The sequence below is a fragment of the Hippocampus zosterae genome, chromosome 16 (genome assembly GCF_025434085.1).
Source record: "Hippocampus zosterae strain Florida chromosome 16, ASM2543408v3, whole genome shotgun sequence".
In the NCBI taxonomy this organism is placed as follows: Eukaryota; Metazoa; Chordata; class Actinopteri; order Syngnathiformes; family Syngnathidae; genus Hippocampus; species Hippocampus zosterae.
The window spans coordinates 14,161,520-14,183,304 of record NC_067466.1 but is presented as its reverse complement, the minus strand read 5'-3'; the positions used below and the strand labels follow the sequence as shown (position 1 = coordinate 14,183,304).

The 21,785-nt window shown below is 45.7% G+C and overlaps 4 protein-coding genes across 4 annotated transcripts in view; 2 read left to right on the top strand and 2 right to left on the bottom strand.

Moving 5' to 3' along the window:
- The first annotated feature begins 2,919 nt into the window (after positions 1–2,919).
- cdc23 (CDC23 (cell division cycle 23, yeast, homolog)) lies at positions 2,920–6,793 on the top strand. The gene is made up of 16 exons (XM_052046720.1): positions 2,920–3,071; positions 3,463–3,535; positions 3,717–3,854; positions 3,939–3,981; positions 4,056–4,161; positions 4,349–4,481; positions 4,574–4,751; positions 4,869–4,966; positions 5,040–5,121; positions 5,217–5,370; positions 5,440–5,559; positions 5,632–5,707; positions 5,791–5,852; positions 6,017–6,095; positions 6,314–6,433; positions 6,519–6,793. Exons 1-16 carry the CDS (start codon positions 2,959–2,961, stop codon positions 6,681–6,683), a joined length of 1,740 nt encoding a protein of 579 aa, XP_051902680.1. The 5' UTR covers positions 2,920–2,958; the 3' UTR covers positions 6,684–6,793.
- Positions 6,794–6,820: 27 nt separating this feature from the next.
- Positions 6,821–13,191, bottom strand: kif20a (kinesin family member 20A). Its single transcript, XM_052046695.1, has 19 exons — positions 13,031–13,191; positions 12,324–12,495; positions 11,997–12,122; positions 11,807–11,926; positions 11,385–11,523; positions 11,055–11,230; positions 10,860–10,959; positions 10,510–10,716; positions 10,192–10,303; positions 10,008–10,082; positions 9,772–9,915; positions 9,412–9,580; positions 9,177–9,326; positions 8,828–8,967; positions 8,642–8,744; positions 8,368–8,557; positions 8,193–8,278; positions 7,974–8,111; positions 6,821–7,601 (listed from the first exon to the last, which is right to left on the bottom strand). Exons 2-19 carry the CDS (start codon positions 12,489–12,491, stop codon positions 7,230–7,232), a joined length of 2,715 nt encoding a protein of 904 aa, XP_051902655.1. The 5' UTR covers positions 12,492–12,495; positions 13,031–13,191; the 3' UTR covers positions 6,821–7,229.
- A 524-nt stretch (positions 13,192–13,715) lies between these two features.
- zgc:175280 (cationic amino acid transporter 2 family protein) overlaps positions 13,716–21,785 on the bottom strand; it is a 23,090-nt gene continuing 15,020 nt past the window's right edge. The window contains exons 3-14 of the mRNA XM_052046710.1: positions 18,806–18,943; positions 17,325–17,695; positions 16,527–16,682; positions 16,286–16,442; positions 15,994–16,127; positions 15,522–15,744; positions 15,122–15,258; positions 14,925–15,027; positions 14,634–14,755; positions 14,337–14,503; positions 14,117–14,225; positions 13,716–14,040 (exon numbers count right to left, since the gene is read on the bottom strand). Of these exons, the coding sequence (XP_051902670.1) occupies positions 13,901–14,040; positions 14,117–14,225; positions 14,337–14,503; positions 14,634–14,755; positions 14,925–15,027; positions 15,122–15,258; positions 15,522–15,744; positions 15,994–16,127; positions 16,286–16,442; positions 16,527–16,682; positions 17,325–17,694 (1,818 nt within the window). The 5' untranslated portion in view covers position 17,695; positions 18,806–18,943 and the 3' untranslated portion in view covers positions 13,716–13,900. The remainder of the gene's footprint in view (positions 14,041–14,116; positions 14,226–14,336; positions 14,504–14,633; positions 14,756–14,924; positions 15,028–15,121; positions 15,259–15,521; positions 15,745–15,993; positions 16,128–16,285; positions 16,443–16,526; positions 16,683–17,324; positions 17,696–18,805; positions 18,944–21,785) is intronic.
- Positions 20,305–21,785, top strand: part of casr (calcium-sensing receptor) — a 4,322-nt gene continuing 2,841 nt past the window's right edge. Inside the window, exons 1-2 of the mRNA XM_052046737.1 lie at positions 20,305–21,086; positions 21,473–21,779. Of these exons, the coding sequence (XP_051902697.1) occupies positions 20,902–21,086; positions 21,473–21,779 (492 nt within the window). The 5' untranslated portion in view covers positions 20,305–20,901. The remainder of the gene's footprint in view (positions 21,087–21,472; positions 21,780–21,785) is intronic.

Genomic DNA, 21,785 nt, shown 5'->3' with positions numbered 1-21,785 from the left:
TCGGCACTTTACAATTTTGTTGCTAAGTAACTCCCAGGAATATATCGGGCATTAAACAGCTCTTAGAGCCATGCGGTGGATTGTGGCGTCCAAATAATGCATTAAAAGCATGAGCATGAGTGAGGCCAGTGCTCAGGTGGTGGCTGGCCCTGATGAGTCGCAGCCATTGGCTCCTCTCCAGTTCGGCTAAACAACATCAGCGGCCAATCGCACAACTCCGAGCCGGGCCCTAAAGATTGAAACCCCGGGGATGAGCATGTCTGTGAAGCGGCTTTTTCATGCTTACTTACACAAACGCAACAGATGTACATAAGTGTTTTTTTTTTTTTTTGCTCACAAATGTGTTTATTTTTATGGCCTCAGACATTCCCGCTGATATTTTCAAAGTTAAAATCTCAACATATTGCCAAACAGCTGCCGAGCATCTGAGTTGTTTTTCTTCATGCAAATATGTTTGCCTCAACGTCAGATTTCTGACAGATCAATTCAGCAGTCGTCTATTCAACATCATTACACACTTAGAGATCATGCCACCCCCCCATCTGGTCCACCATACATGATATTCATGATATGGATGGCACACAAACTACGCACACGCGCACACACATACACACACACGTAACACAACAATACGGTTGTCAGCGTGTTCCCCATTCAATTACATAGCTGTCTTAAAATTCAGTCTCAGCGTCTTCTTGAATTTTCCTTTCCGCTGCTCCTCATATACCTGCGGGATACACGCATATGCGGGGGTTGTTTAAGTGCAGTATTAGGGAGGTAAAGAGAACACCAAAAGTGTGGCTGTGTACGAGAATGAGAGCAAGAAATGGGAACAAGATGAGAACAAGAAAGTGAGGAAGGGCTGAGAGAAAGGGATGGTCTCTCTGGCCTGTCTCTGCACCTCTTTCAACCTGCTCAGTCAGCCGTGCGCTCGGCCTTGTAAACTGCAGTCTGACTTGATTACTTTGTCGGTCTTCTATGTAAGTGGCTTTTGCTTGCCGCGCGAAATGGGCAAACATGCCCGACAGAGAATAAGATGTGAGGTGAGCCGAGGGGAGAAGCTCAAACTAAACGAGAGGAAATGGTATTTCTTCAAAGCGTGCGAAGAGTGGAGCATCACTATCCATCACAACACAGTGTTGGTGTATTCTCCCTCTCTTGGCTATAGAGGGAGCTATATTGTAGTTCAGAGACTGTGCCTTACTCCTTTTCTAAATTAGCAAGGATATGAACCACTTTGGAAAATATTTGTAGCAATCGCTAGGCTATGCGATCTCATGGTATCAATAGCGCTGGACAATGGGACAGTTTCTTGAAACATGCAGATTTGAAAGTTCCGTAACCAAATGTGGAAATGGCAAACGGCATTGGTCACCTGACAGCAGATGTGTGCCCTTTTCCCGACACCTTTCAAGCATCAAACACAATGAAATGAACACGACGCAAACCTGAAGCGATCTGCTCTGAAGTGGGGGTTCAATTGTGTCGCTTGCACTCAAGGGGAAGGCAGCGCAACACTGCCACCCTAAGGCCAAATTAGGTACGACATAATTCACGTTACTTATGCAATATTGGTAGCAGCACAGCAGTTTGTTTGAGTATGTTAGTACATACTGCAAATGTGTAAAGTTAAATTTTGATATATCCAGTGACAGTGCTGCAAATATGTACCGTATGTGTACCGGTCATTGTGGACTGCCGGATAGGCAGCACGGTGGGGAGTGGTTCACAATTCTGCTTCATAGTTCTGAGGTTGAGGCTGAGGTTAAGTTCTGAGGCTTATTTTGCGTTGGATTTCATCCCTAAGCTCACAAAAACATGTCTTCTTTTTATTCAGCAAAATTCAGGCCTTGCACTACCAAAAGATGTTCACTAATTTGCCATGCTGTGAATGTTTCCTGCTCTGAGATTTTCACTATAAACATCTTCGACTCCAAGCTATTTCAGGAGTGGTCTTTTACTCCCACTTAAGTGCTTTGCGCAGCTGTCACAAGGGGGGTTTGCTGGCGATGTGCACCTGTGCGATTTAAAGCCATTTATTTTCAATATTGTGCATAACGCAAAAGAATCGAGGCAAAGTAGGAAATGTAAAAAAAAAAAAAAGGCCGTAACGCTACTGATTTTGACAGACAGAAACATGATGAGCGGTGCTCCGAAGAATTGAGGCTATGTAGAGGCCAATGACAGCATCTGGATAGGTCATTAAAAAATACACACTCTTGGTACAAGCAAAAGTCACATTGTGCCTGTTCCTTTAAAACTTAGCCCCGAGTTATTGATCTCAAGTCACTGTAAGTGAATGTACATAATAATGCAAGTACAAATGGGGGTTTGACATCACTACTGCTAAATTATGTTTTGCAATTTATTCCTGAAAGCCTGACATTCAGGAGAAAGGAAAAGCCCAAATGGTGTGGTGGCATGTGGGGACTAAAACAAAGCAGTGTCTTTTTTTTTTCTTTTCGGAACTAGATGCTATGCTACACATTTGTTTGTGTTGAACACAATGGTACAAGTACAATTCATAATAGTAATTAGTTGTAATGCAGTAAAAATATTCCTCAGCCATTTGAAAGGAATTCAGCGCCTGGTTGTGTAAAAAACAAAAAAAAAACGCTGGTATTTCAATGTAGTTGGTCAAATGCAGAGGTCAAATTTCCTGGGTGTGTAGACAACAAAATAAAGAGGATTGTAAAAAATATATAACAACTCTTCCTACATCTGAAAGTGAAGGTTGCCTATTATGCATGTGAACAAAGTTGATGAAATAAATCATGATAAATGAATAATAACTCATGATTGTATAGTTAATAACAGCAAATGAAAAATTAATCGCATATTAAAAATAAAATAAAACGAGTGGCCTTTCGACGTTCCGACAAGAACGGTTTTGAGAAGCAGGAAGTGACGTCACAAAGACGAGGAACGTCAACCAATAGCGAGCTTTCTTTGTCGAGTATGAACATGGCGGCGCTCCACAGTGAGTTTGGGGACCTGGTGCAAATTAAAAAGCAGCTCCTGTCTGCAACATGGCTTTGTAAAGAAAGAGGACTTTTACAGAGCGCCAAATGGTAAGACTGAGACTCAGTAACTGTCGAGGCACTGACAATTTGTCACCCGCCGAAGTGACCCTTTTGTGTTGTTTACCTCACCGTTTGCTTCTTTTGCATTTTTTTAAACCAAATAAAACAAAAAAACGTAATAAAATCGTACTACACGGGTTGCTGACTGAATAGCTTGCTCGCTAGGTGGAGAAATGTATCCAACTAAAGTGCACACATGTCAACAAAAGCTGTTCGTGTTGTATATACAGTACATACACTGGCAGAGAGGTGAGCAAAGAGAAATTGTTTGTCTGCAATAAGTCATTTTCAGATCAATGGCGTGAAAACGGAACTTTCCCGTGGCTTGCTGTATGATCTCATCACACATAACTGCTGTTTTCCGTCTTCCGTGATTTAGGGCTTCTGAGTTGGCCTTTGCTTTGGATCCTCTTCCCAAGCATGCGTTACCACTACCAAATCCCTTTTCAGAGGTTTGTACCTCGTATTCTTTTTCAATACTGGCACAGCTTTAATGCAAACAACTGAATAATAAACGGTGCAAGTAAAAATCACCGCAAAAGTTGTCTCGGGGCAATGTACACATGGGGTGCATGTGATGATTCTGCTTAGTTTTACTAAAGTTTTTCTCCCCAACCGGCTTTGCACCTACAGGAAGACATACAAGACCTCGATGCACTCACGCTGGCCAAATCCTACTTTGACTTGAAAGAGTACGACCGCGCTGCCTACTTTTTGAAGGGGTGCACCAGTCAGAAAGCTTACTTCCTCTACATGTATTCACGTTACCTGGTAACCGTCAGGCATCAACCCACCAACCCACTTGGATAACATTTTCACACTGCTGAGCTGAAAGCTTTTTTTGTTTGTTTGCAGTCTGGTGAGAAAAAGAAGGATGATGAGACTGTCGACAGCCTGGGTGAGGACAAAGTAATAGAGAGCCCAAAGTGTTTGAGGTTTTCGGACTATCAACGTGAGCATAACTGTTTGTAGGTCCTCTGGAGAAGGGTCAGGTGCGCAACGAAGCTTTGCGAGAACTGCGGGTGGAGCTGAGTAAGAAGCACAGCGCAGGAGAGCTGGATGGTTTTGCCTTATACCTGTAAGAAATATTCTTTGACTTTTTCAGTCAGACATTGATCAATGCAGTAATTCTCAACCAGTGTATCGCACAGACATCAATTATCCAAATTGCACTTAATTTACAGGATATAAAACGAGGCGGCAAAATCTAGAAAAGAAACTGCGCTAGATTGATGCGAGCGGTTTGTATGTGTGTAAAATGGCAGGTACGGAGTGGTGCTTCGAAAACTGGATCTGCTAAAGGAGGCGGTGGAAGTTTTCGTGGAGGCCATTCACGCCCTTCCTCTTCACTGGGGGGCGTGGCAGGAGCTCAGCAACCTTGTCACCAACATTGAAATGGTTCAAAGCCGACGTTTAAAAGCACGGGCGTTAGCTTGCGGCGGGGGCAAAGGGCGGAGCGACTAAAAATCCATCCTCTGGTCCTCTTGTAGCTCAAGTCTCTGTCGTTGGCTGACTGCTGGATGAAGGACTTCTTTTTGGCCCACATGTACACCGAACTGCAGATGATCAAAGAGGCGTTGCAGAAGTACCAGAACCTCATGGACGCCGGCTTCACCAAAAGCACTTACATCATTTCGCAGATGGCCGTCGCCTACCACAACATTCGAGGTTTTTTTTTTCTCCCCCAAACCGTAAAAAATTCCCACCATCTCATCCGAGTCACACTGCAACAATCACAGATTTTGCAACCATTTTGGAGAAATCATTTGAGCGCTATCCTTGCAGATATTGACCAGGCGGTGGCTCTGTTCAACAAGCTCAGAGAACACGACCCCTATCGCATCGACAACATGGATACTTTCTCCAACCTGCTCTACGTCAAGGTGAGGCCTTTTTAAGACGGACGTGGAAGAGAAACAAAAATGACGGAACATTTTCTTTGGTGTGCTTCCACAGATCATGAAGCCCGAATTGAGTTACTTGGCCCACACGTTGGTGGAGATCGACAAGTACCGAGTGGAGACGTGCTGCGTCATCGGTACGCATTGATCACACCGTGGCCCACTATTTGGCAATGCGTATTTCTACTAAGCGGCGGTATTGTCGGCGAACTAAACTGGATTATTGTGTCAGGCAACTACTACAGCTTGCGCTCGCAGCACGAAAAGGCGGCGCTGTATTTTCAGCGGGCCCTCAAACTAAATCCTCGCTGCCTGAGTGCCTGGACGCTCATGGGCCACGAGTACATGGAGATGAAGAACACGTCGGCCGCCATACAAGCTTACAGGTTAGCGACCGCTTCTTTTCGCCGATCACATTAAGGTGAGCGTCACGAGTATGTTTTTGCCTACGTCAGACACGCCATTGAAGTCAACAAACGGGACTATCGAGCCTGGTACGGCTTAGGCCAAACTTATGAGATTCTCAAGATGCCCTTCTACTGCCTCTACTATTATCGAAAGGCTCACCAGCTCAGGTTTGTATCCGACTCTCGTCTATCGTCGACATGGAAGCCAATAGCGATGTTCACGATTTATTGCGGTCGCAGGCCTAATGATTCACGCATGTTGATTGCGCTGGGCGAAAGCTATGAAAAACTGTCCCAGACCGTTGAAGCCAAGAAGGTAGCTTACCCAAACTAAGACGGTATTCTTTCCTTTGCCCATGCGCATGTTTGGAGACACGCACGTTTTTTTTTTTGTTTCAGTGTTACTGGAGGGCGTATTCTGTTGGAGACGTAGAGAAGATGGCGTTACTCAAATTGGCAAAGTAAGGTGGCATATTTCACATTTTCATCTTGGTACAGGCAGATATAATCCAGCTCCCGTCTTGAATGCCATTCCATGGCATTGTTGGGGTATACCTACTGAAGTGTTGGGTGTATTTTCCTTGTCATCCCAACAATGCTAAATGTGAATATTTGTCTCATTCAGGCTCCATGAACAGCTGAATGAAAACGATGAAGCCGCCCAGAGTTACATGCTTTACACCCAAGACGTCTTCTCCTGTAGGGTAAGCACTTGATATAAACTTGTGGCTCTGTTCGAGGTAAAGCCTCTCAAAGGGCAAGAAAATAGACACGTTAGTAGCTTTTTTTTGGGGGGGGGGCGCAACTATTTGGGCTCTGGAGGGCCTGGACACCAACCCGCCGGTTCCGATTTCCTCTTTCGTACAGTTTGAAGTAGCTGGAGCTCCAAACGATTTCCTTCCAAATACTGTCGTTCACACAGGAACAGTTGGAACACACTGAAGTCAGCACGGCCCTCAAATACCTCGGTCAGCACTATTTCAAGAACAAACTCTACGACGAAGCGTCTCTCTGCGCCCAGCGCTGCTGTGACTACAACGATGTGAGCGTTCGTGTGCAGTCCAGAAATGTTACCGGATTCAGCATCACACTACCCCCCCCCCCCCCCCCCCCGAATACTTTTACAGGCACGAGAAGAGGGGAAAGCTCTGTTGAGGCAAATCTCTCAGGTGAGAGATCAGGCGGAGACACCGTCATGCGATGTGTTTGCCCCGCTCTCCAACAACAATAACAACGCAGCAACACCCGTTCGGAGGGTGTCGCCACTCAATGTCATCTCCTTCACACCCTGATGCGCCCGCTTGCTTTGGACTATCTCCATGAAAATGATGGCAAACCGAGCAGATCGTGTTCAAAACATTTACTGGATGTTGCATGCAGTTTGATAATAAAACTTGTTTAGCTGCGCGGTCTTTTTTTTCCCCACCCACCACCCTTTGGGCAACAAAACGCCTGCGATCAAGCACAGTGAACACATGCCAAAATTGTTTAAACACTTCCCTTATATCTTTAAATAATGACAAGGTTGTTTGCATACAATAGCCAAGGTTTTCCAATCGAACAAAACCTCTTCTGTTGCATACAAAGAACCTTTAAATAGTATACTAAGACACTATGAGCTTTGTTGAGAGCACAGTTGTTACAAAGAATATTTGCCGTTATATATAATATGAAGAACATACTTGAAATCCCCAAGAAGAATAAGAAGCACCACATCTGTGAAAATACACAACCCCTTTCAAAGTTTTTCCTCCTTAGTTGAACATCAGAACTGTACGAAGGTCACAAAACCAAAAGCGCCAATATGCACGCACGCAGCCGACGAAGCGTGAACAAGCTCAATACTTGCCTCGTAGGCTGCGAGGGGTGGCGATAGGAGTCGCCGGCGGAGACTGCTGGCGTGACCTCAGGATCCGCGAGTACGGGGTTTGGGCGCTGTCCGCGGCGTTGCGCGTGTTGTATTTGCGCGTTGGCGTGCAAGCGGGGAACAAAGAGTGGTAAAAGGGCCTCTTCTGAGGAGGCTTGTTCTCAGAGTTACTGGCCACCACGGCGGCGCATCCCCGCTTCTTGCAGGAAGTGGGCGTGGCAAAGCCCAGGCGGGGCACCGGGAGAGACTGGACGGCCTGCGCCTGAACGGGGATCTCGACCTTGCGCCTCAGGTCGGCTTTGACCAGCGTCAGGCCGTTCTGCAGCTCCACCAGGATCTGGTCCTAAGAGGAAGTGGGTCAACGGGGTTAAACGGGCGCGGTGAAGGCGTGGTCACCCGAAGGAGTTAGGACAGCAAACCCTCCACATGCTCGAGCACGCAAAAGTCACCCCATTGGTTTCAATCGATTAGTATTTATTAAAGCTGCTTGTGCAGGGTTAGAGGTGAGTGAAAATGAAAGGGAGAGGGAGGGGGGGGGGGAGAAGGAAAATTACTTTGAGAATTGTTGAAATAAACAACAGCGTATTCTCAGCTAATCAGTACGTCTTTAATACGAGGCATTCACAGATCTAGAATACAAGACGACTGTGAATACTGTTCAGATTGTCTTGAAGGGTCATAAGTCGCGATGGCGAAGGGAAAAAAAAAAACGTACCTGCTTGAGTAGCGTTTCATCCGCCGCAGCCAACGCGTGCCGCAGCCTCTCGCCGCCCGTGTTGCGGCAGCAGGCCCGTTCGCCAGACTGCAAGTCGGAGCCGAGCTTCTGCAAATCCGAGCGCAGCTGACGCAGGTTCTGTCGGGGGGGCGGAAGCAAAAAATTAGCGGAGGCCATGAGCGCCAGTGGATTTAGTCGAGGGGGGGGGGGGCTCCTAACCCTTTGTCCCTCGACCAGCTTGCGGACGGCAGCGTTGGCGCCCGCAGTTTCTGGTGCTTCCAGCTGGATTTTTAACTGCGACAACTCTGCAATAGCAACCAGGGGGAAACAATGAAAGGGGGGTGTGGCGGGTGGCCGCCTTATCATTTGTTTACACAACAACATCGGAACATACCCTGCGTCTTGCTTCGCAGCTCAGCACGACACAGTTCGAGCTCTTCCCGCAGTCGCGCGTCTTCTCTCTGGGTGCTGAGGCGCTGAGACCGCCGGGGGCCCTCAAGTTCTTGCTTGGGCGGAGGGCCCGCCTCACTCGTCATCTTTCGCTCCAGGGCAACGGCCAGTTCTTCAATCTCCTGATCACGCTCCTACATCAGAGTAGACGGTTGACATCGACTTCCACCCCCACCCCCCACCCCCGACATTCTTTACGTCAAGAGTGCAAAAGTCACCTTTAACTCTTGGCTATAGAATTTCTTCAAATGTTTCTGTAGGTTTGTTATTTTGTCCTCGCAGCGCTCTTCGATCAGAGCTCGCTCTGCTTCCAAGGTCTCACTGTGGGACAGGAGCAGATCAATTTTTTTATTCTTTGGAACCCCCCCCCCAAAAAAAGGCTACATGGTACGTGCTCAGCACACCTGAAATCATCTTGCATTCTGGAAATGACTTCCATCATCTCTGCGACAACCTGCTCCCTCACGTTAGCCTCGAGAAGTTCTTTTTCTTGCCGCTGGCGCTGCACCTCTCGCTTCAGGACGTCAATGGCCTGCAGCAAAGACTTTTAAAAAATACATAAAATTAATAAAGCAGACATGACTATTCACATTTGCCCAAGTTCTACGCCAAATGACTTTATATCGAAGAAGCGACAGTTAGCGTTAACATTTGCTGCCCACGGGACAACTTCCACACAAACATTTTCAACACCGACATGAGGGCGAAGTTATATGGAGCGAAAACGTCCCTTCGCCTCATGCAACGACTTACCTCGGTATTCAACATGGTGATATCGCCATCCTCCACATCGCTCTCGTCTGCATCCCCTTCCGACACCGTGCTGTCATTCCTATTCGCTGGCTCACGCAACAGGGACAGTATGTACGCCACTCTGGTTTTTGTGGAGGGTCCATGGACCAGCTAGAAAGGGGGGAGGAGAAACTCATCACCTTGCTTTGGTCTAATAAGCAAAAACTAAAAAGTCAGTCCAAATGTAGATGCTTACTTGGGAAGCGATAGCCGAGAACTTGAGGGCTTGGAGAGTCTCGTCATAGATGGAGGCGCACGTGTTGATATTGACCACCATGCTGGATGTTCCTCGGCCACAAAAGAAACCCTGAAGCACCCGCGTCAGCTTGCTGTCCCTGAAGGGCACCACTTGAGGTGGCCGTGACCTGTGAACCCCAAATTTGCGACATTCAGAATCAGAATCGCCTTCATTGTCATTGTCTAGAACACAACGAAATTTGGGTGCTACCCCTTTAGTGCATTTCGTAAAAAAAAATAAAAACGGTTTCATAAATTCTTGTATACGGTGAAGTTTATTTTGCAAACCGAGCACCGCAAGTTGTAGTCGAGCGCGTACTTATTGCTCTGGTTGTGTCTCAGAGCAGCGATACAGCGGCCCAGTGTCAGGAGGGAGGTGTTGATGTTGTTTGCCTCCTTCATCCGTTCACCGTTGCGCTGCTCTTTGCAGCGTTCCGAGCCAGCTAGATCACACACGGTCAGTCTGTCGAGAGTCCGCGTGAGAGCAGATGAGTAAAGTAGACGACAGAAAAAGGAAGTGGGATATTTGACGACACCCAAAAAGAGTCGACTTACTCGCTGAGGTGCATGTTCTGACCAGATTCTGCATTCGGGCGGATGTGCAGGACACGAATGGAGAAAATGCTATGGCTGAAAAGATGGGGGGAGGGAGGAAGGGTAAGCTCGGAGAAGAAAATCAGGAACATTATCACGTCACACCAATACACAAAGAAATGAAAATAACTTGAAAGACTCCTACCTACGACTCGAGTTTTGGTTGAGATGTGTGCTGGCAAAACTTTGGTTCCGATGTCCGGTTCTCAGAATCTTCCAAGCTTCCTCTGCACTCCGGACCTGAACCCATGTGAGGTCTGACGCAACCAGCGGACACAGCAAAAATTTACAAACGCACAACGTCGGCAAAACACAGCTAAAGATGACATACACAGAACATCAGCGTCCAATGACAGCATCCATTCATACAGTACGGCACATACACCCCCCACCCCCGTGTACGCATCGTTTTGGTCATTTCAAAAATGGCAACGTCACATTTGCATTGCTGTCAATTTATTACCCTTCACATAGGGATTGCCGTGCTTGTCGTCGCTAAGTCGCAGCGTGATCCTCTTTCTCGGCTGCAGAGAGGACGCGGCATCCAGTAAGTCGTACAGGAACTCGTTGTAGATCTCGTAAAAGGACACCCAGATGGAGAACTGCAGCCCTTCCTCAAGGTCGTCTCCGCCGCTGTGGGAGAGGCCGTCGGGCTCCAGACACACGCTGTCTGCAGGGTAAGGATGTGTGCATTTCAGGACGACTGAAGCATTTAGCTGAAACTATACGCCGTTCCCGTTTTTTTTTGGGGGGGGGGGGTTCAGGAAGTCCAACATAAAGCAAAAAATATATATATATATATATGTTCCTTACCTTCCAGTTGGGTAGCAATGTGGCTTGTAACCGAAAGACCCCCGATGCCGCTGTCCCACGTTGTCGTGTTGCCACCTCGACAAGAACTCGGGTTCTCATCCTGTAACGCATTCATAATTCTAATGTGCAACTAATCAGCGGCAGACACTACTTCGTGCTCTGGGTTGTTTTTTTTGGGGGGGGCGGGGGGGATACCTCTTTGAGTAGAGAGTTTCTGCGCATTTCCTCCACCCTGACCTCAGAGGGCTCCAGATGTCTCACGTCCTGGTACAAGACAGGCTTCAGGTCCATGGCGCCATACAGACGGCCCTGCAGTTTTCGGAACAGAGACACTAAAGCTCTGGGAAGGAGGCCTGCGTCGCGACCGGTGCCTGCAAAAAAAAAAAAAAAAAAAAAAACAAATATATTTGGGATATTCAGGAAACGGTTTCAATGTTTAGGAAGGCTTCAACGCTGTCACTTCAATCAATGATGAGCACTGGGAATTTTGTGTTTCGTCTAGCTCATAGCAAAACATAATTTCACCTTGAATGGTGTAAGTCTTTCCGGAATTGGTGACGCCGTAAGTGTACAGGAGTCTATTTTCTCCCCGAAGAACATTTTTGACCATCTCCTTCATGGTGCTCTCGTAAAAATCTTGCTGTGTCGTCTCCGGTCCACAAATCTTATACAAGCAGAGATCAACGAGACAAAGCATATGTTGTTACAGTTCTTGCCATTTCTCCATTGCAAGGCTAATAAAGGGTTTCTTAATCAATTCAGTTCTTCATCAATGGCAAAAAACAGTTTCTAGCTTGGAAACTAGGCCAAATTATGATGTGACTTTTTCTACCGGGTTGTGTTTATGTTCGGCAAACGACAATTTTTGTGGAATTATGAATTGATTTTTTTAAGGCCATCATCACAGGCCCTTCATTGTGTCTAATGTGCTTATAAGAGTAACCCACCTTGGAAAAAGTGAACTTGTGAATGCTCTGAGAGATGCCCCTCTCTGCCATCTTCATGTTTTGTGAGCACTTGGGAGCTTTGAGCAACAAGGTCTCTTCATCTTGTACGTCCACACATTCCTGGAGGAGGAGCACATTTAGAGAGGCACGACAACCATAACCGAGGTGCAGCATAGATGAAAATTCGGACCTGTTCTTCACCCCTCTCTCTCTCCAACACTGTGAGAGGCCTTATACGCAGGAAGACTTTCACCCTATCCGTGTCGCCTTTGCCTCCACTTCCTTGCCTCGTCACAGCAGGTTTGGAAGCCAATTCCTAAAATAAGAATGCGATCAGGACTTGAATCGTGATTTGTGAATTCATGACAGCCAAAATAGTTTGACAAGTGACTTATTGAACAAGTGAGTAAACTGGAGAAGGGTAAACTCTGCATTAGACATTTAGTTTTTAAATCAAACCATACAATGAAAACACTAAAAGCAGAGATCATAAAAGACCTAATCCAGTAATACTTACCGGCCCCATGGTGCAAGGCCGGGTGTCCAAACCCGGTGATATGACTGAGAGCTCAGGAAGACGCGGCATGCCCAAGCCTCCATAGTCTGCTGCAGTGGACTCAAACACAGCCATATCTTCCCCTTCGTCGAAAGGGGACGCACACGTCGAGGACAAAGAAAACGCCATTGACCTGTTGCCAAGAGGACAATGTATGTCAGGTTCGATGGGTGCAAAATAGCGTCTGTATAATTAAAGGTCCGTCTTACCTACTGAAACACCTCTTGCATAGCACATATCTCAACTATAGTATACACATTGCAGTTGACATTTATTCGCCGAGTATTTGTACAGTCCGCAGCTTACTGCTAATCCGTGCACGTGAGGGAGTGTCAAAACGTAACTTCTACACAGCTGCCAAACAGGAAGGATTTCTCCAACCGCTCCCATATAACGCGTGGAAAAAAGTAAAAACTTAATCTCACTTTCCCAAATTACGATTAATGATTGAAATTACCATTTGTTTGTTGCTACAGTGAAGACTAGTCGTGTTTGCAAAATTCCTTCGAGTATAAACATGACTATAAATCACCAATATGTATGATAAAATAAAATTCGATGCAGGTGGAGAAAACGTTATGATTTGACATACAATTAATGCTACGTAACACTTAGGTACGATTTAAAGAGCATATATAGGCACGAAATTTCGGTTGTTTTGAACTTACCTCGTTTGGAGAAAAGGTTCAAAGGACGCTTGTTCTCAAAAGACTGTAACCAGTCTCTCAAATCGTATATAAAACCACTTCAAAGTAACCGGAGACTTTTGGCCCGTCTAAACACTGTTTGCACAGTATCGTCGTTCAAACTATGCACCAGATAGACGGAAGGGGCTATGAAAGCAATTTCGAGTTTGAATGAGACTCCGACAGTGAAGCCATTCGCTGATTGGCTGCTGGTCATGGAAGTCTGCTTTGATTGGCTATTACGAATAGTGAAAGGTGCTCCTTTCAAGCATTTCTTCCTAAACAAGTCAGGCTTTACAGTAGTTCCGGTCACATGTTCATAACGTCCTCGAATTTTGATGGCGCATTCAAATTCACTTCGCTTGAATTGAGTTTTAGTTGATCATACAAGACGCCCAAATGTGGACGAGAGAGGCGACAGTTGTCGTCGATTGTGACAAATGAATCCACCCACAATTGAATACCATAACCATACTACACGTTATTGTATTTAGTTTGAGAAATGGCAGAACCTTAACCCTTGATGGAATGTTCATTACACTAAAACGCCTTTTAGCTATTTAACCCTAACAATATATTTTAATGATTTGTTCTTTGTAAGCATCTCACTCCCGGACACAACTCATCCTGGCACAAAGTTAATATGGAATAGAATATGGAAGCACGCTCACACCAAGTCAATTTATTTTTACAATACGGTCGATATGTTTCATAAAACATTCAACGGTATGAACGTTAGTACAGATTTATAAAAACAACAGTCAGTTTGACTAACACTTATTTGATATGTTTAATCATACTGGCCATGACCGATAGCTAATCCCATGTTTGTTATCAACAAACCAACAAAATCTAGCTGAAAATTGGTTCAGGACCTAAGTTGTCATCCACATTGGAAGTGATTCTGTTGATGGTGCCTTGGTTGCGTGAATTTTGGAGCCTTTGCTTCTGTACACTGTGCCGAACCCCATAAGCAAAGTAGATGATTAAACCTGTTTAAAGGAAAATATTTGTTGCTTTATATCCATCCATTTTGACAAAGACTTATGTCGACATCTCGTCACATACCTATCGCCATCCACACAACATAGCGTATCCATGTGTCCGATCCCAGTTGAACCATGAGGTAAATGTTGATCAAGATGCTCAAGATAGGAAGCAGTGGCACAAAAGGAACCTGTGAGTGCAAAAGAACAGAAACATGGTTTTAAAAAAAGAGTCAACAAAAGTAGCACGGGAAAACTTTACTTATATCGTATAAGTATTTTAATTAACAAAGGTAACGTGCCATGAAAGCAGCTCTCGTCGCGCTCTGCGGTTGTCTCCAGATAATGAGGATAGTGAGGCTCAGAATCGCCATCACTACAACGACACAGAGAACACTCCACCACTCCGAAGACTGCAGCGCGGTCATGGCTTGGGATATGAAGAGACTCAGGATGGTTGCTAAAAATACTGCGATCAAAAAAAAAAAAAAAAGCAAGCTTGAATCATGAGCAATAATAGAAAACAGTGAGACATGTCATACTTAGGAGCAAACAGAATATAAGTGGAAATAAAAGAACAGAATAAAATGAGCACTTACTTATACAAACTGTCAACACGGACACACTTTTTGATGTCCGTGCTGTGCATTGTGAACCAGGAAAGAAGAGCCCACTGACAGAAAATGGTTCTTCGTTGTCGGCATTGACGTCCACTTGGTATCTGTACAGGAGGAGGGCATACGTGATGCACTAAATCTGTCCAGTGGGATCCACTGGAACTCATGCATGCATGCGATTAGAACGCTTCTCATTCCACTGATACAAAAGTATTTCACAGCATGGAATCACACATTACGCAAAGGAAAGAAATCTGAAAACACGACAATTACCTTAATATGAGAATGCATATGGCAACAAGGGTGTAGGCAAACAGGGTTCCAATGGACATCATGTCAACCAGAGCCTTCAGGTCAAACAATAATGCCATGATGGCTGCAAAGTCACGAGCAAAAGACGACATTGACAAAGTGTAGTCACATTTGTGATTTTAGTCGTTGTTGTTGTCGGTTGTTGTTATTATTATTACCCGCGATAACACCGGACGCCAGCGTAGCAATGACAGGACTTTGTCTCTCACTCATTTTGCTGAGAAGGCTGAAGAGAAGGCCGTCCCTCGCCATTGCAAAAAGCACTCGGGGCATAGGGAACATTGATCCCAAGAGGCTGGGGTGCAAATTAAAACGGATTTGGTGAAATTATAAATCAAACATGACCTCCTCATAACCAGGCTATTGAATTGATCCCGCCCGGACTGCTCTGACAGTCTTAGAAGACGTTTGCCCGCACGCCATTCAGTTCATGCAACAAGGCTCGATACTGGACCAGCTTGCGTTGGTGTGGAAAACTTATTCTGTTAAAAAAACTGTAACTGGTATATGAACAACAAACCAACGGAAGTGAAAATATGGAGAAGGTTGTGTCTCTACCTTGTGGACAGTGCACAGAGGGATCCCACTGCCACGGCGTACTTTGCAGGGCCCCAGCCCACGTATGTAAAAGCCACAGGCAGTGGGCTGTGAACACTGAGCAAATAGTATGGCATCATGAGAGTGAGGGCAGCGGACACGCCAAAGTAAGCCAAGAAGCAAACCAGAAGGGACGCCACAATTCCGAGGGGGATTGATTTCTGGGGATTCTGGACCTCCTCACCTAAGGAAGGAAAAAAAAATGAAAACACACTAAATCTCATACCTGCAGCATAAGGCCCAGTGGGCAAAACATCATATGCTTGGTGCTCATATGCATATAAGTGAATTATGAGAAATAGTTCATAATAAGCCCATATTTTGGTTACCGATACCTTATTTAGCCACACAAAAAAATGTCTCGAGGCAGATTTTTCATTTCAATTCAAAATATTGATTTTTTTTTCCTTGCAGTGTACTTAAATCAGTTTACCTGTCGTTGCAATGCAATCAAAGCCGACAAACGCGTAAAAGCAAGTTGCCGCTCCCGCTAACGTTCCGTCAAAGCCAAAAGGGAAAAATCCGCCAGTTCCAAAAGTGACGGTTTCATTCGCCGATGATGCGTTTCTAGAGCAAACAGAATGGAAGGCATTCATGTCATTAAACAAAAAGGAATCAAACAAATCTTTTTGTCTGTTCTTCCGAAGGGAAACGAGAAGATACGAGAAGTCTTTTTTTTTTGTCCATGTAGTGTATTAAGAGAGCGAGAAACGAAAGATGCGTACTCATGTGAATTTTGCAGACTTGCTTCATCAATGTACCAGTTGTCGAGATCTCCCTTTATGAAGCCGGTGAGAATAACAAACAGCAACACTACGATGTTAACCGCCGTAAACACTTTGTTCACAATGGCAGACTCTTTCACGCCGAATGCAAGAATCCCTGGATAAAAAGTCACACAGTCAAAAAAAAAAAAAAAAGTTGTCATGAAATAGGCTAAGGAGCGTGTGAACGGTTAAAACATGCCTGCCAAGAGCAGAATAAGGCCAGCTGCAAAAAAGTCCGGGTAAGGAGCTAATCCTGGCAGTTCCATGGCGGCGTGTTTCCCCAAGGAATTGGCAATGACATTTCCGATGAGGTCATCAAAGGTTCCACTCCACGCTCTGGCCACACTAGACGTCCCTAAACACAACAAAGGGGGACATTCATCCAGCCACTTATTTGTAAAATCATTAGTTTAGGTCTCCTAGCATAGACTTTAACATTGACCAAATTTTTTTTTTAAATCAAATAAAATAAAGGGAGGGGTGGCCCGGTAGTCCAGTGGTTAGCACGTCGGCTTCACAGTGCAGAGGTACCGGGTTCGATTCCAGCTCCGGCCTCCCTGTGTGGAGTTTGCATGTTCTCCCCGGGCCTGCGTGGGTTTTCTCCGGGTGCTCCGGTTTCCTCCCACATTCCAAAAACATGCGTGGCAGGCTGGTTGAACACTCTAAAGTGTCCCTAGGTGTGAGTGCGAATGGTTGTTCGTTTCTGTGTGCCCTGCGATAGGCTGGCAACCGATTCAGGGTGTCCCCTGCCTACTGCCCGAAGACAGCTGGGATAGGCTCCAGCACCCCCCGCGACCCCTAATGAGGATCAAGCGGCTCGGAAGATGAATGAATGAAAAATAAAGGGAGAGCTCAGGCTCTGTTGCTAATACCGGTCACAGTGCTATAGATACAAATGACTTGTGAAGTCATCTTGGCTCAGTTCTACCCACCCACCCCCCGCCACCCCACTGAAAAACGGACACATGGATGGAAAATGGACTACGACTGTATTTACCAATGACATAAGACAGGAGAAGGTTCCACCCGGTGATAAAGGCCCATATCTCGCCCACTGTCACATAGCTGTAGAGGTAGGCAGAACCCGTCTTGGGGACCCGAGCTCCAAATTCAGCATAGCACAATCCCGCAAAGACCGAAGCGATGGCCGCTATCAAGAAGGAGAGGATGATACTGGGCCCGGCCACGGTTCGGGCCACCTCTCCGGATAGCACGTACACGCCGGCCCCTAATGTGCTGCCCACCCCCAAAGCCACAAGGTCAAGGGTGGTCAGGCAGCGGCGGAAGTTGGACACCTCTCCTTCGGGCTCCAGAGGTTTCCTGCGTGATAAGCTCTGAAGGAACAGGAGGATCTTTGCACCGGACATCCTAGGGAGACACGAGGATACGCGGGTAGATCAGGTTTTGACAAACGGGTATGTAGAGGTTTCAAATACAAAAGAAAAGGTGGTGCGGTGGTCGCCGAGGGGAGCACGTCCGCCTCACAGTGCGGAGGTGCAGGGGTTCAACTCCGGCCTCCCCCGTGTGGAGGTTGCATGTTCTCGCCGTGCCTGTGTGGGTTTTCTCCGGGTACTCCGGTTTCCTCCCACATTCCAAAAACATGCAAGGCAGGCTAATGGAACACTCGAAATTGTAGCGAGGTGTCATTTTGAGCACTAATTGTTGTTCGTTTATGTGTTCCCTCCGATTGGCTGGAAAACCAGGTCAAGGTGTCCCCCCCGCCTACTGCCCGAAGACGGCTGGGATAGGCTCCAGCACGCCCCACAACCCTCGTGAATTGTCTGAATTACAGGATTACTGGCAATAAATATATTGGAAAATATGACTGATAAGACAAAACAACATTTCTTTGATTTTAGGGATGGTGGTCAAGTGACGCAATTTGTAACCACATAACTGCACAAGACTTTTTAAAACCATAAAGTTGACTGCAATCAATCAAATGGCCCTAATGAAAAGTTTACATACCCTTGAATACTTTGCCTGATAACATACAGCACAAAGCACACATGGTTTGACACACGCTACTTGAACTGGATATGAAGGGCGGATATTCTGAGTGTAATTTGTGGCTGTGTCTAAATAGTCAACAGATATCTAACGATTTGAAAATGACAATCGGCAGGGGTTCAAACTCTTTGACCCCCCTCTGACCCCTAAAAAAAAGAAAGAAAGAGATGACAGTGAGGTAGACCGACAAAGTTCTCCGTTACAACTGCCAGGAAGATTGTTCTGGATGCAAAGTTTTAAAAAAAAGTTGTTTTGCCAAACCACTCTGGTTTTCACTCAAGAACGGGATATATTATTAAAAAATCCTGCTGGGTATGTGTACACTCGGTTAAAAGTAAAAGTTTTTGTTTATTTAGGGTTAATTATGGTAGTGCTGGGCTATGAACATTCAAATGACAATTCAATTAACACAATAATTTCCTCTGATTACTCTCCCCCCCCTCCCAAAAAAAATAAATATTCCCTTACCTTTGCAAGCTGCGAGTGGCTTTCAACACGTTTCAGACCACACCACCTATGTGGATATGTCAATCCCCTCACTGTAAAGTCTTCATAGCGCGGCATTTTTTGATGCATTCTGTTACATTTCAGATGTATGTGCCATTTCTGGAGGGGGCGGGGGGGGGGGGAGAGGGAGAGGATCAGAATTACTAAATACTGGCATGTCAAACATTCAACCCTTTCATAAAAATCTATTGTCATTGCGTCCAATCATTGGGGATGAGTTGTCTTGTACATGTGTACCGACGATTACGAATACAAATTGATAAATAGAAGGATATTCGTGTGCAGGTGTTGGCAAATTATTCCTGGTGGATAGAATATTTTAATGAACCCCAGTGGGGGAATTCAGATGATTAGGAAGCTGCCAACTGTGGGGAATATCCTCAGCTGATGATATTTGACTACATTTGTTTTTCAATCTTATGGAAAAGGCGAGGGTGAGGTCAGGGTTTAAAATAAGACATAGTCAGTAAAATTGCTAGACTAATTGTGACATATTTCACACATTTATTTTCCCCTCGAGATGAGTTGCATTGAAACCTTTTGGGAGTACAATTGCCTCCCCTGCTACTAGAGCTGGAGGACACCCCCCCCCCCCTTCCCCCCGAACATGAGGAACACAATCAAGATCCCACACTGTCCAGTGGCGAATGCGACGTCAGTGCGCTACGCAAAAGGGCGAGCGAGCTGTCAAGTGAAATTGTTTTGAGCGGAGACATCTGCTCAGCAACAAATTGACGAGTGGTTCATCAGAGCAGAAAGGGGGACACTGTTTGAGGAAACTAATGGGGCAATTGCACAGCTTCCAGGGATTCTCAGCGCCATGCAGTCATGAAGATTAGAATCGGACCCCCCCCCCCCCCCCCCCAAAAAAAAGAGAATGTTTGAAAGAGATGTTTGTATATTTGACATAATTTTGATGTCTTATTTACACATCCGTATTATTGAAACGTTGTCATGGACGGGGACCATATGAGGTGAGGAGGGGTGGAGGCCGAGTGGGCTTTATTAGCGGGAGGAAATGGACAAACCTTCTCCTTGTTAATCATTCATCCCGACCACAAAGTGGGCTCACAAAGTAATTGTCCACGGAATTCATTCCGCACTCAGGATGTTTTTGCTTAAACACCTTTAAATGACTTGCTGCACTTCTTTGAGTGAATTTTATTGCGGCGATTACAAAGAGCTTTACAGGTAAGTTGGACTTTGGCATATTTGTCCATGTTTGGCCATTTATTTATTTCAAATTTAGTGTTCGTGGTCTCATTCCATGAACGATGCTGGTCATTTGACACACAAAACGTTTTTTTTTTCCCCCAACGTACATGTGATGTATTAAAATAATTTAAATGGGATATTTGTGCACTCATCGTGTCTGCATTATCCTTTCTGTATATATTTTTTGTTTATGAATCGTGCAGCCTTTCCTAATCTGACGTTCTCGGGACCCAGGTCAGGTTTTTTTTGGGCTTGCTTGTCAAAGTGAAACACTGCAAGCTCATTAGTTACACACATTTTAAAGTTATGTCTAATCATGTTGTATTTTGTTATTTTTGTGATCAAGCAAATTTGAGCTGGAAAAAAAAGGGGAAACCTTGGATAACATATATCACTTTTTGAACTAAAGTCACACCAACCGCTGGTCACAAATTGGTTTCAAATCCGGCTGTTGTTTGAAAAGTGGCCTTTGAGGTTAAAAAAAAAACAACCCAAAACATTCTCAGTGAGCGGAGAGTGCGGCGGCCGTTACTTCATTATCACATCTCTGCCCCAGCATTTTTCCAGCAGTATTAGCGAGATGCGAGGCGGCCCGCTTTTGGCTGTTCTCCATGATGACTGGCTTGACTGGTCACAACGTGAGGCTGGAGGAAGGAGGCTCTTTTCAAGCGTGACTCCTCTTCTCAGGTCAATACTTTCTTTCTTTCTAGGACAATCTCCACAGCGTGAACATGAACATCACACGGCCCCGCAGCAAGCAGATTGACGAGCAGAGATAAAGCAGTATCTTCAGCGAAAAAGGAAAAAAACAAAAAAACAAAAAAACCATCCCGGCAGAAAAAATGCCATTTGTTCTGTGTTCCCTGCTGCTTCTCGGATGCACTTGTGTCATGTCCACCTATGGGCCTCATCAACGAGCACAGATGACTGGTGACATTTTGCTCGGAGGACTCTTTCCCATTCACTTTGGCGTTGCATCCAAAGACCAAGACCTGGCGGCGCGGCCGGAGTCCACACAATGTGTCAGGTGACCCACCCGACGCAAAACAAGCCACAACATTGAATACACTCGAACTAGCTTAGAGCGTGAGAAAAGGTGGCCGGTAAAATGTGTCAATCTGCTCATTTCTGTGGTTGAGGTTCAAAGCGATGTAGACCAGCATTATTTCAAATAGTGCTACAGCACTATAGTACCTACAGCTCGGCTGACATCTGGCGAGAGGCGAGTTACACCCTAGAACGGTCAGCAATCCACCTCAACGCAGAGAAAAACAAGATAGCGACATACACACCCACAACAAAAATACATTCACACAAGCACAGACATTCCGTGCTGGGATTCTCATTCCATTTCGTGTACAGTTTCACACGCGAAAACCCGTTTTTAACTACATGTTATGTGGTGTCCTACAGGTTTAATTTCCGTGGTTTCCGTTGGCTGCAGGCCATGATTTTTGCAATCGAGGAGATCAACAACAGCAGCAGTCTCTTGCCCAACATCACATTGGGCTACAGGATCTTTGACACGTGCAACACGGTGTCAAAGGCACTGGAAGCCACTCTCAGTTTCGTGGCCCAGAATAAGATCGACTCATTGAATTTGGATGAGTTCTGCAACTGCACCGACCACATCCCGTCGACTATCGCAGTCGTGGGAGCGGCGGGATCTGCTGTCTCCACAGCGGTGGCGAACCTATTGGGACTGTTTTATATTCCACAGGTAAGT

Excerpts from the sequence above, each read along its gene's own strand:
- kif20a (XM_052046695.1), bottom strand. The coding sequence starts at position 12,491 with ATGGCGTTTTCTTTGTCCTCGACGTGTGCGTCCCCTTTCGACGAAGGG. Across the intron at positions 8,558-8,641 it reads TCTATAGCCAAGAGTTAAAG|GAGCGTGATCAGGAGATTGA; the intron begins GTGACTTTTGCA and ends ACTCTGATGTAG. Across the intron at positions 8,112-8,192 it reads AGCTGGTCGAGGGACAAAGG|AACCTGCGTCAGCTGCGCTC; the intron begins GTTAGGAGCCCC and ends CCCCCCCGACAG.
- cdc23 (XM_052046720.1), top strand. The coding sequence starts at position 2,959 with ATGAACATGGCGGCGCTCCACAGTGAGTTTGGGGACCTGGTGCAAATT. Across the intron at positions 3,072-3,462 it reads CTTTTACAGAGCGCCAAATG|GGCTTCTGAGTTGGCCTTTG; the intron begins GTAAGACTGAGA and ends TCCGTGATTTAG. Across the intron at positions 4,162-4,348 it reads GATGGTTTTGCCTTATACCT|GTACGGAGTGGTGCTTCGAA; the intron begins GTAAGAAATATT and ends GTAAAATGGCAG.